The 18,942-nt window shown below is 38.4% G+C and overlaps 1 protein-coding gene across 1 annotated transcript in view; it reads right to left on the reverse strand.

Annotated features, from left to right (window-relative positions):
- Nucleotides 1-951: 951 nt before the first annotated feature.
- The window catches only part of ptchd4 (patched domain containing 4), a 36,580-nt gene continuing 18,589 nt past the window's right edge, over nucleotides 952-18,942 (reverse strand). The window contains 1 exon segment of the mRNA XM_024291557.2: nucleotides 952-7,300. Within this exon segment, the coding sequence (XP_024147325.1) occupies nucleotides 5,619-7,300 (1,682 nt within the window). The 3' untranslated portion in view covers nucleotides 952-5,618.

Here is an 18,942-nt window from a genome sequence, read left to right on the forward strand (position 1 = left end):
TTTCTTGATCTCTTGTTATGTCGGACGCCACAGGAATGAGATAAAAACATGTTTTTTCCCCCAACATTCTTATCATTTTTTCTTTTCATGAGTGGGCCGGATTCAACCATCTGGCGGGGTTGATCCGGCCCGCAGGCCGTATATTTGACACCCCTGCTCTAGATTTTAGCTCTGCCTTTCATGGACCTCTCTTCCTTGAAGTGCTGCTGACGCTATGGGTTTTGTATTTGCCATTATCTTCAAAATTGGGTCAGTTTTTTAAAATGATTTAACTGTGCATCCATGTTGTAATCTTACATCCACCTTGTTACATAGATATGGATATATAAAATGTATTTTTTTTTCTTTGTAGATGTTTGTGACACCAAATAAAATACAATGAAATTATAATTCTAAATTCTGAGTCTTCGGTTATTCATTTATGTGTTTCTAATGTATGACTTTCTAATATATATCTATAAATGTTTTATTAATCCCACCGTGGGGGGAGGGATTCATTAATATTAATTATTAATATTATATAGATATAACTGTAAGTTTTCATAGTTTTTAAGACAGGAGACAAGGGGTGTAAGCTGCACAATCAGCTGTTTTATTTCCAAAAAAACTGAGATGCATTAAAATAAAAGGAGTCATTGGAAAATTTACCGCATGTACTTTTGTAGCTACCTTTTTTTTTTAATGAAAACTTTGAACTCAAATTCTTGCAGGTTTATTGCACCTAATTTCCAGCTAGTTTCTAGACACTTTTAGCTTCATTTTGACAGTTATAAGTCACAATAGATTATTGTCGTGTCAACCAAACAGCTGTAACGCCATGTGTAGTTTACTTGAGTGTGGGGGTTGCAGACTTTAACTGATCATATGTAGCTACTTCAAAATAGTGGCCACATTTTTCGGTATAAAGAGTGTATCATCCACAAACATTGACACTGCAGTGCAGACAGAATATATATTGGTAACATTCCACAGTTTATTACTGGCCTACTTAGATCAACTTCCCCGCCCCCAATCCGTTTTTTCTTTTAAAGAAAATTCTCTCATTAAAAATCTTTTTTATATTACACATTTTTCTTAAAAAATATAGAAAATAAATATTTACAGGTATTTTACACATGGGATATCCTCTGGCTTTTTGTTCGGAAACAAACGTGACACTTGTATCTTCTCGCAGCACGTTACAGAGTATGTGTTGAAAGCCTCCAAAGCTAAGAAAAGTGGTAAAAAAATAGGTAGATTTCATACAGAGAAATTAAATACATGCATACATACAGTACAGTGCCATGCAAACACAGTCCGTATTTTTTTAGGGAAGTAAATTGTTTTAAGATTTGCATTTTTTCATCATTAGTCAAACATTTCATGCCTTCTCACTATACATACATGGCTTTACATTATGAGCAGCTGCAGGAAATAGCTGTAGAAACTTCTAAACTCGTTGTAGGGCAACTTTTAATTGACAAAAGCAATTTTACAGAATGCAATCATGGTCCAAATTTCGTCTAGTATTTCTTATCAATGCACAAGAAGGCTAAGTAGCATTTTGATATTTAGTGAACAATTACACAAAATTTGCACTTTCAGACATCGACACATATTTCACACAAATGCTTTTTTTCCCCAGTGTGAACATTTCAATCACCAATCCAGCAGAGCTGTTATTTGCTCTGTTTGAGAGCTTTTCATTTTCTGGGTCGGAGCACAAAGAAAAAGACAGAGACATTCCCTCGTGACAGCTCTGTTGGACCCAGTCGCTCTTCCTAAGAAGGTATTGACTGCTCTGTAATCAGCCATATCTGCTCACGTGTGGGGCCTCTCTATCACGAGCCACCGGCTAAGACCTGCCAGCCAGAGGTCAGTGGGAGATTGGTATCCGTCAAGGCTGCTGACCTTGAATGTGTTTGTTGTCCGACTGCAACAGAGATTCTTATCGGTTCAAGGCAGACAAAGATAACACTGTTTACCCTCAGGGGACAAAGTAGCCATTTTGTACGTCTTTGATCAAACCAATGGCAAAGAGGCATATTTAAAGAACACTCAGATGCTACATTCTTGTGATCAGCTAAGAACCTGCAGGTGGTAGTAACAGCCTGCATGTCCAATGCTACTGACAAAAGGAAGGTTATTGACAGCCAGTCAATGTTCAAGTCCCTCGTGCATTTTTGAACAAGGAACCATTGTTCATTATTGTTGCAATGATTCTTAACAACCATTTTTATGGCACTAAAAAGTCTATTCCCCTTTTTGTTGGAGCCACATTTGTAAGAAACATTGATTCCAAGGGTTAGGAGCAGGGTTGGTTAGTCAAAAAATATGCCAATTCATACATCACCGAACTAACTTTTGGGTGTTTTTATAGACCCCATTTCTGGTCTCTACTGTCTTTTGAGGTAATGTCGCTCTAGTGATTGCTGAGTACCTTGATCAGGTGGTGTCAGATTCTGATCATCTGGACACCACATTATTTCAGAGATAGCTTAAAAAACAATAATTATAAAATAAGTATTAGAGATTTGATAGCCAGTGCTAACACCAATTGTGTCTCCTCAGTCTTGGACTAAACTGTTCTCTTCTCTTGCCTCTAATCATGCTGCCCAACTCTGCCAGAAAGTCTTGTAATTTTCTGTGCTAAGTTAGAATATCTCTCGTTCTTTGTTGTTTTGGACTCCGTTTATTCCCTGACCTGCTTTTGGATTATCCCCATCTGGAATCAGATTAACATATTGGATTAGCTGTTCTCAAATTCTCCCCTAGCCCCATGCTGGGTCTCCTGCTAGACTGTGTCAATCTCCTTTCTGATAAACTCCAGCACAATAACTACAAATTTAAGTCTGTTTCTCAGTCTGAGTCTTAGCTCCCTAGAGTCAAGTTTCTATACAGGTCTAGAACAGGGCTACCTTACTAGTTCTTAACACCCTGCCTGCGTTACAGCTTTCCTTGAACTTCTTGCTGCTGATAACCTGGATCACATGTGTTCCATCAATCAGTTTAAGGAGACCAGGTCATATAATCAGCAGTGTAGGGAGAACTGTGAAACAAGCAGGGTGGTAGATGTCCAAGACCAGGGCTGAGTAGCCGTGGTCCAAGATTAAAACACTCAGGACATGCCTACACCCTAACTTGTGCTATCTTATTGGGTCCAGATGACCCCACCCTTATACGATGTGTTATCCATCCCATGACAAATTTGGATGAAGGTGGACAGGATTTCATGTCTGCCACAGACACCAGTGAAACCACAAGGGTTAAACGTTTTTGGAATCTACAGTTTGCACCAGAGAAACAATACAACTGTGTTGGCTAAACTTGGAAAGAACAACAAAGAAATATACAAGCAGAGGAAATGAAATACCATCTCACAGCAGATTGTAGCTAAGCTGTAACCAGCATGAGATCCTTCAAGACATCACTAAAGAAGCTGTCAATTAAATGATAAAACTAGTCATTTTCAAACATGCCATAGTTTAAAATTAAAACATGAGTCCAAAGTAAACAAGAGTCAAAAGTTGAATATAACTTAACAAGTATTTGGGATTATTTTTTCTCAAACTCTGCTTCCAAACGTTCTTTCTAAATGTGGCACCATAAGAAATATAAGTGAACAGACACCCAAATGATAAAAGATTTAGTGCAAAACAACACTGTTCTTAGTTTATTTAGCCAACTTTACAAAGAATTAATCATGATTTTTCTTATGTATTTTTATGTTAACTTTGGGGCTAATTTAATATGCCAGAAACTCAAGAGAGGAGTATCAAAATCTTTTGTTTTTGAAAGCAAAATGGACAAAGTCCAGCTGACAGTTGTGTTCCACTTTGATTTGAAATGCCATGCTACATGGCTAGTTGGTGTTTGGAAAGTCAATGCACAACAAAAACAATAATTAGAAAGAAAGTTGATGATCTTGGAATCCTTTTAACTGGATAAATAACTTTAAAAGTGTAAGTTTTGACAGAAAATGAAGAATAAAAATACTATGTTTTGAAGGAAAGGCGTTTTTAAGACAGGATCATGCTTTAGTACAGGGTTGGCATTTAGGTTTGTGTTTGATGTTTACTTTTTTACACATTTCAACAACAGTGAACTTTACAATGTGACTCAATATCTAATTTAGAGCTTTTATTGTAAGGATCTTTAAACATTTATGCAACATTTAACAAAATTCCCTTTAGCTAGCACTGATGAATAGTGATATATGCTAAAGACTTCACCATAAGAAAACATGGGTAAAAATCTTGTTTGGTTTCTGTTTTTCCCCAGAATCACATTCAAACCTTTACGTTTCAATGACGATAACCTTTTGAAATAAGGACCATTGAGGAAATCATGTGCTCACCAAAATTTAGCCTGAAGGATGAGTTCTCTTCACGCTAGAACAACTGTTTCAATTTGGTTCTGTCTATCTGCTAAGGATTTTTTTTGTCAGATTCCAAGAATAAGGCTATGGACCTTTTTAGAATATTGATGGGTATCACAATCGGCTCATCTTCATATACTGCAGCCCAGTGCAGTTTGCTCTGTCAGTGCATAAGGACTCCAACAACTCTATCATACAACGCAATGTGCAATACAAAACTTTGGACATAGTGTGTGCCATCGGCTATGCTCCGCTGCTCGGCTACATCTAATGTTACTCAACGTGACGTGGTGTGCTTTTGGCCTTCCGTCTTCCCCGTGCAGTTTGGTTTCACCACCGTTTGCTAAGATCAGCACAGGAGAGAAGTTGCCTCATCTCATGGAGGATTTCTATGCATCGAATTGCTTTCGTCAACACGTCCACGGCTACATCCATACTGGTGCATTTGAGACATTCCATTGGAAACAAAGCTCCTTGATTTTTTTGGTGTTAGCTTTTTAAAATGTTGCCTTTGAAAACTTTTGAATACATCTGACTCACTTCTAATAAGAGCTTGCTTCCTTGATAAGTATACAGCTGCAGTTCTAGAAATGATTTAACAGTTGTTTAAAAAAAACAACGTTGGTACGTTTTTGAAGTTGTTGTGTACTTCAGCACTGTTACAACTTAAATTTGGCTAAGAAGAACTGAAAATTAGAAAAGATAGATGCCAGTCAAGGTGTCACTTTAACACCATTGGTGTGTTGGTGGTGGGTGTGCTGAAACGTACACAAAATAACTGTAGCTGTTTGGGAATGGATTGTTATGTATACGAATGTCAAGTAACCTTTTTCTGGAGTCTCTTTTTTAGCGATGCAGCAGTGATTTATGACTGCAACCAGATCTTCTGCATTCCCACCTTTATTTGTCAGGGTAGAGTGGTTAACAGACGTGAAAAATATGCACTAATGTGGACGTAGCCTTGCTTACATTAGCCTAAAAGTCTGCTTTAACCCTAACTCACGAATCAGGAGTTGTTGACGTTGACTTAGACAAATGTAAAATGTGTTAAAAATTCCCTAAGGAGTTAGCAGGCATACGACTTGGCAACTAGGTTTATTGTATATACCAAACAGCTGGGGGACTAAGCTTTACCCTGGTCAGCTATTGAGCAAGAGTGACCGCTTCCCAAGAAACATCAGAGAGTCCCTGGTGCCTCCAAAGCAGGAAGTACCTCTAGTCGACCAACGCCTGTTAGGCCATGACCATAGGATGAGTTGACTCAGACATTAGTCACATGATCAGGATTCTCCCTAACCTCAATGCACTCTATCTCCTCCCTTTCACGCTCGCGCTCCCTTTCCCGCTCTCTCTCCCTTTCCCGCTCTTTCCGCTTGGCCCGCTTTTTTTTCTTATGTCTCTTTTTGGAAGGCGGGAAGAAGGTCAGGAAGACGGGCAGGATGACGAAGCAGTGCAGCACGGTGCAGCCTGCCGTGAGCAGGGAGCATTTGAACAGTGTGTAGGTCAAATTGGAAGGCACAAACAACAGGGGCATGATCCCGATCACAAAGCAGGAGGTGTTCTGTAGGATGGCCGCCCCATGCTCCTCCAGTGCCAACTTGATGCACTGTGTCCTGGTGTGCTCGGTGGCCAACACAAAAGTGTACAGGTGCGGTGCACAGTGATCCATGGCGAAGTTGAGAGTATAGATAAGGCACAGGATTGAGATGCTGTCCATGCCGACGTTCCAGAGGGTCATCAATCCCAAGACTCCCAGCTCAACGGAAGTAACAGTGAGAATGAGCCAGAAGTTTCCAAGGGGATTGATAACCAGGAAGAATGTGAGTATTAGAATGGTAAGTACACTGAAGCCTGAGGTCAAGATAGGGGAGATGACGGATGAGCTGTAGCGGTCCATGAAAACAAATGTGGGATTGAAGGCAATGAACTTGATGCTGTTGATTAGCATCAATGGGCGAAGCTTCTCTAAAAGCTCCACCACCTCCTCCCTCTTCTTTTCTGTTGTCCGTGCTACCAAGTACATTCGTGAGGCAATTATGTCATATTCGTTAGTCTCGCGGTTCTTTGAGAATATGATGTCGTCCGTGAAGTGCTGGTATTCCGGGCTGCGCAAGAAAGAGCCCTTCAGGATGGAGATGAAGTCGCTCTTGGTTGATGCGCTCACGTTCACCACCCGAAGGTAGTGGAAAAAGTTGTCCATCCAAGAGATTTTGTTGAAGCCATGGCTCAAAGTCTTCAGGTGCTCCTGCACAGTGGAGTTCCAGTACTCTATTGGTTCGTAAATGTAGAATCCAATAACCGGACTATAATTACTGAAGTATTTCTGTTGGGTTAAAGCGTAGGAAACGCTTGGTGAGTTACTAGCCAGCAGGTTCACAATGTTCGATCCATCGCTGATTTGTAAACATCCCATGAAGGAGAAAGAGGCATAGATGAGATACAAAATGACCACAAACGGTTTGACGTAGGTGTTGGTAATCCATTCTGTGTAGTGCTCACGCAGGAAGTGTTGAATAAAGTGATTCTGGTATGGAACGCTGTCGTGGTGAGTGGACAGGTCGTGGCCATCACTCATCATGGTTTTAAACCACGTGGGCTGGCGGTCCAGATACTCTACCGAGGGAATCTTACAACAGAAAACACTGTGGTATCGGTTCTGTTCAAGCTGTCCAGCAAACACCAGGCAGGAGCCGTAGAAGGAAAAAACGTAGAAGTAGTTGACCAGGATGGCCACACACATGCTCTGACAAAATATCTTCACAGATTCAATGTTGGTAAAAGGGCTGGCTCCCATGCCGAAGGTGATGATGTAGAGCGAGCTGGTCATTGTGTAGCACACCATCACATCCGCAAATGCGTCGGCCACCCGCTCCTTGAATGGCAGGTTTTCTCTTGTTCTTCTCCAGCCTGCCAGAAGCTCAAATACCCCTTTGGTTCCATGGCCTAAAGGAGAAAAAACAGAGATCTGTTAGCCCGTGTGAAAAAAGTGCAGCAAGGTCAAGATAATTGCTCTGTTTGCGTGAAATAATTATAGCGAGCCACACGGAGACATCAGGTCATCAGGCAACATGCATATTGGAATGGGTTAATTGTGCACCCAAGATACGTAGCAAAAAGTAAAATGAAAACAAAACAATGTACTTTTTAGGACATTCCGACTAAAGTATGGTTGGGCATCAATTGGTTGAGGCTAGATAAGAATTATTATTAATTATTTAGACTAAACATGAAACGTTTTGTGTCTCAAGATAAATAAATACAAATATTATTTTCTAATTTTCTTTTTGCACCTATATGCTTTTGGTTTTCAACTCCAAATCCATCAGCTCCATTCACATGAGTCAAATCCGTGGGATTCATACTGGTCAAAAATATAGACATAAAAACACACAACGCGCAAGGGTATGTTGCAAAACCACCCACTCTGGAGCATCCACTCACCCACACGCTGTGCTAGTAATTGCAAAATGTTGGAGCCAAACAAATAGGGCTAAAAATGCTTTTGTGTGTGAAAATTTTGAAAGTAGTCATTTGAATGTTTGTGCTCCATAGAAGAAGGAAAACTGAACAACCTCTGCTGATCCTTGTTTTCTCTCAACTTCTTGAGGAATTAAGAGAGTCAGTCAGGTACTTCTGGGAATTATTGTGTGTCTGAACTATTAGGATGTCACTAATGCTTCCCAAAAATCAACTGAGGCTGCTCATCAATGTGTTATGTGTCGTTTGGCTATTTTTAGACAATATTTGTGGGACAAGTTCATCTTACATTCTATAAGCCCCAGTTAGCCTGCTAAAGGAATGGTCCAAACAATTCGTTTAAAAAATACTAAGTCATATTTTTGCTCATGAATAAAAATCATATTAAAAACCATTTGTTTTAAAATTATAAAATAAATTCATATGAGCTGACATATGAATGTTATGTTTCAATGATTTAAAGAGGTAAGAGGGATTTTACCAGTTACACCAATATAAATTTTCTTCCTTTTGATGAATAGTAAAGTACTAATTTCATTGTTAAAGTTTTGTTCAGTTAATCAGATATTTTTTTTTGTTGAAGAAAGAAATTCTGGAGTTTTAGATCCAAGTACCAACATGCATTTCCTCCAAGATCCATATTTTATATGTAAAAAATAGAAAACATGTTTTATTCATTGCAGTGCAGATACACATAGTTTGAGAGCTAAAGCCAAACCAACCCTTGCCTTGCTTATTATTCAATAATATGAACATTTTCAGAGTAGCAAGGCAGTCCAAAAACTGACAGCACTCCGTTAGACGTCTTTCCAAGAGCATGCGATGCACAAATGTGAGATATATTTAGTCTACAAATTCAAAACCACATTAGAATTAAATAATCCAAGGATTAAGACTCAGAACATCTTTATGACTTTTTTTCCTGTTGCTTCAAGTTGAAAAGGCAAAACTAACACACAAGTGTACAAAAAGAAAAAAGAGGATGTCGTTCATAATAATGTCAAACTAAGACACTAGTTCTAACCTTCAGAAGCAAAGTAGATGAAGAAAAAAAAGCAAAACCAAAAAAATAGATAATCTCTAAAATTCCATCAATTTTGGAACAGAACACTTGGATTTAGCTATTTCAAACAAGCTGAGGCAAAAGGCAAAGCCGTCAATTTATCAGCCAATAGAGGCCCTCATCCTCACCTATGGCAGAGAGCTTTGGGTAATGACCGAATAATGAAAACACAAGCAGCTGGAATGAGTTTCTCATAAACGGTGGCGGCACTCGCTCTTAAAAGGAGCCTAATTATCTGCGAGCATCTCTGAGTCACCGCTCATTTGTATTGAAGATAGTTTTCTGAGTTCAGTCTGAGTGTTTCACAATGGAGAAGTTTCGGTCGTGTCTCTTGGGGGAAAGGCCTGGGGGCAATTCCAAGGCTCACTAAAGAGGCTGTAGGCCATGGCTGATCTGGGAACACCTTACTGTTCCCTGGAGTGAACGGGAGAAACTGGCTGAGGGGACGACAGATTTTTGGGATATCAGCTTGGATTGTTGCCTCCATGTCACGGCATCACAATCAATTTGATAATTTCTCCACTTTTATCAAATCAAATGTATTCATAGCTTTTAAGTTAGGATTTTGTTGACAAATTTTCAACATAAAAGTCGAATTTGGGTTCTTAGGTTCATGACCACATGCATTTTCTATTAGTGGGCTGTCTCTTATTGACGCCCTTTACTAATAACTGTCGGATCTGAAGAGGTGTCATAACATTTAGCCACCACTAGTCCTTTTTTAAGAGTCTCTTTTGAACGCTGGGTAGTCCGAATATTTTTTTGAATAAAAACCAGGGTTACTATTAGAAGATTTTATCATAGTTAAATGAAATATGAGCTTGTATATAAATATGAGCATTTTGGCTTTCCTATGTTCAGACTAGTGAAAGCTTCCAGACTAAACCTAGACTTGTGCAGATCAGTTTTGGTAATAATATTAACAAGAAGGTTCCGTGGATGTCTACAGTACCAGCTTTTCATGCTATAATACTGTATACTTTTAAATATAATAGAAACTAAAAAGGTAAGCTGTGTACATTTGTATAGTGCTTTTACTACCTTCTTCAAAGGTCCAAAGCACTTTACAGTCACAGCCATATTCACCCATGCACACAAACACATGGCTCAAGGTGCAGTCACACCGAACGCGATTCAGAGAGAGCTGCTGCAGGGTGCAGAGGTTGCCGTCTCCGGCCTCATCGAGACATTAAAAGAAGGATAAAGGTCTCCTAATTTTATTTTTCCTCCCCGAGTCAATTTGAGACAGTCAGCTTTCAAGCTCAGCCACAGAAACACAGAAACACAGCGGAAGCAGCTGTCATAAAGACACAGCACCCTGTACCGGGAAAATCTTTTAATAATAATCATATAAACCCAAAAAAGAAGACATGATTACCAATGTTTCTGTTGAAGTCTTCACAATAAACTTATTTCTCAACATCGTTCGTGTCTTCCATACATCATATGTGAGAAATCTACAGACACCGCTCCTATTTTTTGACAGCTGATGAGCAGCAAATTTGTGGCGCAACTAAATAGGTGCGGGGTACGCAAATTTGTCGCGTACCCCGGATTCGGTGTGAGTGCACCTTTGAACTGGCGCCGACTTTTAACCACCATGAGTAATGTGGGGGTCAGTGTCTTAACACATGGGCGGGGAGGTCGACCGAGACAGGAACCCTTCTTCAGTAGCTATAATACTGTACTGATGTACTGTTATTTTTGTCAAATCCTGACACGTTCATCTGGTATTGTTGCCTAACTTTTGTGGTTGTGAATACGATATAGCACAATATTTTAAACCCATTCCCCCATTATCATTCCATCTGGGAGGTGAATAATAGTCAGTTGCCTACTGGGTACTTTTCCAATAGTAGAGTACTAGTCTACTATTGGAAGATATATTATGCAGTACTTGAATATTTGTGGAATTGTGCTCAAAACTCCCAATATCGGGATTACTGTTTAAATAAAAAAGGATACAAACTTCATGGCTTAGTTTTACAATACAAATGGGTTCCTATCGCTTCATTTTTTATTTATAAGATCCAAAATGTAAGAGCTGGGGTTGATTGGTATAAACTTAAGACTATGATAACCTTAAAACACACCAAAAAATGAACAGATGGAGAAAAATATCCAATCAGGTGAACTGAAAACCAGACACTTATACACACTGAGTTGGACAGTTTAAGACAGCTGTGGATGATTGTCAAATCAGACTGCTGGGAGAAAACACAAAACCTGAAACAGGACAAGACAAGAATTAAAGAAACAGAACTGAAATCAAATAGACCAAAAGGAACCAGTTAAAATATAAAAGAGACTGACAAACACGAGGTTTAAGTCTTTGTAACTGGTTACAAAACAGCTTTGAATGAAATGAGCTGATCTATGAAGTTTATAAAACTAAACTTTTGGATAAACACAAAAGTTTTTTGCCTGGTTTCTCTTTTACAGATGGGCTGTCAGAGAAGAACTGGTGAGAAGAAACAAAGAACACAGGTGGCAACATGTTCCACATTAGATTAAATACTCCTTATTGAAGTGATTAAACTTAACTAATGTCACCTGAATGTGCACAACAACACAGCAAAGACAATGACCATACAGCACATCTCAGCACTAAAACAAAGTCCAAGTTGTTTTCAGTGTTTCCATCTTATTATCAATACAAGCATTTTTTGTAGTTATCATGTATTTCATGAGTGTAAAACAATAACTACTGAGTTTACTTAATGTCAAGAGTTCTTAGATACTTTTTGTTTTAGATCCACCACTTTAAGGGACAAATATCCTCTAAAAAACAAATTAACATGATTTTTCATGTTATTATATTATTAATAAAAAATGGTTTCCACCTTTTTTTGTTGTTGTTTTAATGCTATTCTTCACAGACTAAGATGTTTGTGGCGGCTATCTTTGCATGCATTCAATTTTTCATTTTCCCTTTTACTCAGAAAATACTATACATAAATGTTCTCTATAAGGAGCTTTTACTGACTGTTGTGGATGCAGCTTCTTCTTTAGTTTAATTGACCTTGAACCTGAAATGTAGCTATTGCAGTTGTGAGACATTGAGGGTTGCATTCTTAATATGCTAAGGTTTAAACAGGTTTTTCTTTTTGTTTAAACAATTCTCTATTACTCTGTCTTTTAACAGTTGTAGTAATGTTCGCACACTTTAGTCATTTTTCTATTTACTGTTTGGTAAACCGTAACACTTTGCTAGCATGGAATGCTGACTTAGCCTTATATTATTAATGTCTACAAGTATAAATCAACATTTATGTTCTATTTGTGGGTGAAAGTGTCCAAAAACTAAACAAAAGTATTAAACCAAATGTACAGTTTTTTCATCACTTGTCAGTGATTAGCTAACAGCAAAAACAGTGAAACATTAGCATGTTTTCTAAGCTGTTTGGCATTTTTGAACATATGTATATCTTCCAATAGTGGCTGGTCTCTAATAGACCCCGGGCTCCAATAAAAGCTGGGTCAAACTGGTGCTTGTTATTTTATATTGATACTTTTATATTGAGCTCCAGATTATAGGGCACACTTTTTTAATGCATATTATAGTGAAGAAACTATTGTAACAACCATTGACAGTCTATTAGAACTGGACTCATTATCCCCTCCCCTTTAGCATTCAAAATAGTAGGTACCCTCTGATATCTCTTTTTAGCATGTTTTTGCGAACCCAATTTTTTTTTTCATAATAAATATTTTATTTATCACAAGTTATTTAAGTTATAAACTAGCCAATCAGATGACTCAGTAAGAGCACGTGGTGCCCCGCCTCAAACAATCGAAATGTTTGATTGACAGATTCTCGAGAGCCTGCTTCCAGTGAAAGGGGTGTGGCTTTCCAAGAAGCTCAGTCCTGACTGACGAGAGTCGTTACCATAGAAATGATGACTCAGACCAACTTGGACCAATCACTCCCACCAACATCACCTGGTTAGAAAATGGCGAAGTCGCAATTAGTTGCCCAACATCTTTAAAAAATTGTTATGCATGCTAGCAAAGCTAATTACTATCATTCAATGACTACATATTCTGTTAGTAACAAAATGAATAAGGAATTAGCCACACATGCTAAGCTACCAAAACATATTAAGCTAACTTGGATATTTATAAAAACAGATAAAAAGAGTGTGACAAAAACTTGCTTTGCGCCCTCCGTAGATGAATTTCAATGTAGTAGAAAATCTTGCTAAACGTCATCCAAGTCATTGGATTTTATAACAAGCAGTAGAAGATAAATCTTTATCTTAGAAAGCTAACGTGTCAGGTTATAGCATTTTTGCATGTTTCCACAAGACTTTTAGTCCAAATGACATAAAGTGAAAATAGGGTCACATAAGTCAAAACATTCTTCTTTTACATTAATTATTGTTCAGTATATGATGTGATATATGAAGTTTTACAATAAACTGACTCATCTTAGCAGCATTTAGCACAAGTCACATGTTATGCCATTCATAGATCTAGTTTCATGAGTAAATGTAATGCTCATTAATTTCCACTTTATTAAGATGTCAAACTTGGACAAAACTGCATGAATGATGCTCCAAAGAACAGCAAAGGAGTAAAACAGAAAATGAAACTCAAGACCTGAAACAAGGTAAAATGCCGAGAGTGAGTCTCATTAAGCTGCTCCCCATGACCATCACTGCATGGAAGAAAGGTTGTAAAGAATATTGGACCATATTTTCTCAGCAGTATTATAGGGGACTTGTGCGGAAAATGATTACTCCAAGTTATTGCTACTAAACGTGTTTCTACAAGCTCCTGAATCATAGACTGTACTTAGCTTAACACACTTTTCTCTACATTCTGGTTCATTTCATTTTATAACTTGGCAGGAACTTTATATTTTTTTTTATTTCAATCTTAAAACATATCGTGGGTGTGTCTCATTTTCTACGGTCGACTCATTTGATGACCATTTTAGCAGTTTTGACCTCCGTAACACATTCTTCTGGTCGTTTGTTGTTTCCTTCCGATCATTTTCTGACGTTAATTGTAGCTGCTGGTCGTGTTAACCTTTTCTGGTTTTCTCCAACTGCTTTAATGACCTTTCTCCTCTGAGAAAGTGGCTCCAAGGCTCCTTTCCATTGTCTATAAACGTTTACTGGCTCATTTGTTCCTCCTGTTTCTAGGTGGGGATGGACTGTGCTTCCTGCCAACAATAAAAAAGCGATAGAAAAAAAAAAACAATAAAGATAGGAATCGGGAGGTAAAAGTTAAAGCATTAAGGGGTTCTTGTTTCTTAACCCTTTCCTTTGCTGTTTCTGTAAGGTGCTAAATGGATTGTAACGGGGTACTTTGTCCCTTTCTGCCCAGGAGACAATTTTCCGCCAACGGGGGACGGAATAAGGTGGGGATGCGTGACCAGAAGACGTCTGTAATGGAGGCCCTGGCTGCCCTCGCCCTTTTCTCCTCACTGGTCCACAACAAAACGCCAGCAGGTCATTAAACTAAATGACTGCTCTGAAATTTCTGGAGCAGGCGCACCCGACAAAAGCATCCATCACGCGGCGAGAAGGCATGTCAGTGGCTCCGATCCACTGTGAATTCTGCAGTCGGAGTCACCGTTAACGGCGTCGGCTTGTCACGCAGGGAGGGATGACAGAGGAGCCAATATAACAAGAAGGGGGTCTGGATGCTGTAAGAATTATCCAGACTGGATACCAAAAGAGGAGACAAATCAAACTTAGGAGGAGCACAGAGGTGCCTAAAAGCAATTTGTAGGTGCAAATCAATATGCGAGCAATTTTGCCAACAGAAATCATTCTGCCACAAGATGAAACGTTTTCTGATTGGAGGTTTTACAACAATACCAATACCTAAACACCCCATCATGGTTAATTGCCGCAATTTGTACATTTATGCCAGCTGGAAAAAAACACAATTTTCTTCACTCTGGAGAGATAACTGCATTTCCTAACCTCAGGTAAAGCAAACTATAGTCAACTTCCAACAATGAGAAGCAACTGCTAACACAATGTCTCAATCTACACCAAAGGGGTCTGTTATTTAAAGATAATACTTTTTGGGTTGTTATAGTCATCTGAAACAAAGAAGAAGCAAAAGTGTGCTTGAATCAATCTGGTACCCACATCCATTTTCCAAGTGTTGGTGTATCAACACCAGTACATTTTGAAGTGTTCGCAATTAATGCAAATCAGCTGATTTAGATTGATTTACACACATATATATGAACTATGCAGGTTTTCAAAGTTGAGTCTAGATATTTTCCAGATTTGTTGCAAGTTGTGTTTAAGAAAAAAAGTTGTCAAAAGGATTTGGAAAGTTGCCTGAAAGAAAGTCTATGAGTTGTTAAGACTACAGCAAATATCCAATCATTATGTTGTTTTTCATCATTAAGGTCAAGTAGTTAGAATTCTCCTACTTTCTGATATCCAATCATGGAAGTTAAGAAAAAGATATCAAGTACAGGTTTTCCCCAACTTGTATCCTTGTTTATCAGATTTTCCTCCAAAGTTTTATGTGTGTAAATGATGCAAAGAAACAGGAAGCCACAAAAGATGTTGGAGTACAAACTGAGGATTGCACCAGCAATAAAGATGACCCAAAAATTTGGAAACATAGAAGACGAAAAATTTGGACGCTACATAGGATAGAAAGTAGTAGAAAGAAACTATGTTTCTTTGCCTATAATAATCAAATCCATAGATGAGTTTAATCTAAGCTCAATTACTAAAATTGCATAACAAGCCCTCATTATTATCACCCCACCACCATGCTTCACATAGAATTTTTAAACGACGCTTTAATTTCAAGCTGCTTTGAAGGTTAGCTAAGAATCAGATTCGCCCCATTGAAAAGCTTTATTGTTTTCTCTTCCTGGTGAAGAAGGCTTTCACTTGAACCCCCACCACCCACCCATGCTTCACCCGAACTCTGCTGCCACAGCACAATGACACCTACGCACTTTCAATTTGGCAAATATGTGCCTTTTCTGATCACAACTCAGAAAGATATTTAAAAAAAATCCAGTGCCATCTGTCTTCTTTCCTGAGTTGTGGATTTCCTGCTGCACAACACATTTTTGCATCTTCCAACTGACAAAGCTCTGAGCTTTTTTTAATCTTCAGTTTTAATATATATATATATATATATATATATATACATACAAATAAAAAGATAGGCTTTGGGGTTTCTGCAGCTGCAATACTACTTCTCAGCAGCAACATCCTCTGAGTGTGAGTAGGAGGCAGGCAGCGCTTGCAACACATTTTCTGGAACTGCCCTGAGGTATAAAACAGCAAACTTGGTCATTAGCATTTCCAAACCCTCCTGCATTCAAAACAGGCTGCTACATTTTTTGCAGGATTTGATGCACAGAGACATAGCTGTTTTTCATTTCCTTACATGATTTTATTGTTGGAACATCTAAAGTAAGCTACAATCATTCAGTCAGATAAATATCTGCTTGTATAAATCTCTCCAAAACATACATATGTGGGAAAAACAAGCCTATATTTAGTTTTTTTGTGTGTTTTTGTGTGTTTGTGTGCCTTTTTAAAACACATTCAAAGCCTTCATGACATACGTAGAGAGGGTTGACATGTACGGGCGTGGGTTTTTGGATTGTATTCCCGTATGGATCATGCAACCACTTCAATAGAAGTCATAGAAACGGAACAGACAATTGTCGTGTGTGCAGTAAACGCATCATGAAGTATTTAGAAGGATAATGTAACTTAGAGGGGATGTCCTTACATCACACTCTGGTCATCCAGCCTATATCCACCCATAAGGGAGGTTGTGACTAATGCTTGGTCATATGGTCTACGTGTACACAATTGTATTAATGGATCCCTTCATCTGAGCCCCAACTTTTAAGGAAAGTTCTGACATTTGACTTGTACAAACACTCTGGTAATTATAATTTCAGGGCCTAGTCCGTATTTGTGCAAATGCTTGGTAAGCATTCACACTATAGTGATTCTCCTGGTCCTTTTCAAATGCACATAAAAATTCAAATATACTTTCAGTGATTTCAGGAATCTTGGTATCTACATATTCAGCTTGTTCTGGGCATTACTGCTTGTATTTTTGGTATTCGTGAACTTTATAATTAAAAAAAAAAAGAGCAAAATATTCCCCATTGGGGAAACTGAAGTTTTTATGGGCTAATTTGGAGTTCAACTCATATTTGAGCAACTCACTAAATATTTTTGCAAAATTTGCATGTATTAGGGATTTTTGAGCAATTTTACTATAAATTTTTCAGAAATTTAGGTCAACTTCAGTGCTCTTACATAGTTCTTTAACAAAATGTCCTGTCTTTCAGCAAATGTAACATTTTGCAAATAACTTTTGCATTTTCAGCAAATCCCTTTAGAAATTAAAGTAAATTTCGTAAATATTTTCAGCAAAAAGCTTCAGCACCTTCAGTGACGACTATCAGCAAAAAACATTCACACTAGCATTATAGCATGTAATGCAACTTTTCTATTTTAAAATAGCTGACATTTGTTTTTATCTAAACAATAGTTAATGTAAAATATCTCAACATGTGCCAATAGAAATACTAGAAAAAAAAAAACATGCAAGTTTCTTTAGTTATAAGAAAAACTTCATTCTTATTAGCAGGCATTGATTAAAACCCAACAGAAAGAACTACTTGTGGTTTGTCTAGTTTCCATTCACAGCTTGCAGCAGACAGCTTTGCCCCGCAGCGGAGCTTAAAAAGGATCTTGGGCTCTCAGGAGAGCTTTAGGAGACAGGCGGATGACCTGCACACTGCTTTTCAAAAAGACAATTAGAATGATATCATTTTTAGATACATGTTTAATCAAGATTTATGACAAAAGCGAGTGTGACCTTCAAACATTTGCCTCTCTGTTTTAGAAACCGGATATTATCAGGCATGTTTGTTCTTTTTTATCCATCGCAAAAAATTATAGATTAGAAAAAGCATTTTTATTTCTATTCACTTTATCGGTGATGAGCACTTATTTTTGAAAGCCATGTTTGAAATAAGTCTCCATAATCCTTTCTGGACACGATGAAACCAAGAAACACCAATTCCCAATCCCATTGACTGTAGAAAAGTCCGATTTTACACCCACATTCTGGCCTTTCCTTTTTGCTGTGTGTTTACGAGCATGCCTTCCTTCTGTCCTTCTTTAACCAAGACTGGCTCCAATACCATGAGCCCCCTAAAGATCAACATCACCAGTGATGGTCCAGTATGAAAGCTTTGTTCTTGGCTTTTGGTTTTATCCAGATACCATTCCAGAAAAAAACTTACTGCCTTTACTCAGACTAGGGACAGGTGCATGAAAGCACTGGATCGTGCCATCTTGTGGTTACATAAGTTCAGTGATGTCCAATATGACCTGAATGATTGAGTTCAACAAAACTCCATCTACACATTTTCTTAACCCGAGGTATATCTTTTTCAGGGTCTCAGGGTTGTGCGAGCTAATTCCAGGTACTGTTGGGCAAAGCATACAGCCTGGATGGGTCACCTGTCTGTCGCAGGATACACAATCACTCCCACATGCATATCTAGGGACACTTTAGAATAGCCAATTAACCTATGAACCACGTTTTTGGACAGTGGGAGGAAGTTGGAGTGGCTAGAGAAAACCCACGCATGCACCAGGAGAACATGCAAACTCCACACAGGAAGGTCCTAGCCGGGATTGAACCTGGGGGTTCCCACTGTGAGGCAAGAGCGCATGTAGCCCTCAACTAAACTCAATAGAAAAAAAAAGGTTCCATGACCTCAGATGTCATCAATTTCCTCTATGATTCTAGCTCCCAATGGTGGGACCTGTCCATCCAACACAATGGATACAACAACAATATGCATATGTATCATTTACAACCATTGTGAAATTTGAGCATCTCTGAAGACTTTTCCACTGAAGTGGCGTACGATGCTACAATTTCACCTGCACTTTCTCGAGGTGGACACCAACAACAGGACGGGTGGCTAAATTTGTTGAAAACAGCAGGAGGCAGAAGTAGGTGTTTGTTTTTTTTCTACCAAGATTCTGTTTTAAATGATATTTGA

Source organism: Oryzias melastigma, linkage group LG24 (genome assembly GCF_002922805.2).
Source record: "Oryzias melastigma strain HK-1 linkage group LG24, ASM292280v2, whole genome shotgun sequence".
In the NCBI taxonomy this organism is placed as follows: Eukaryota; Metazoa; Chordata; class Actinopteri; order Beloniformes; family Adrianichthyidae; genus Oryzias; species Oryzias melastigma.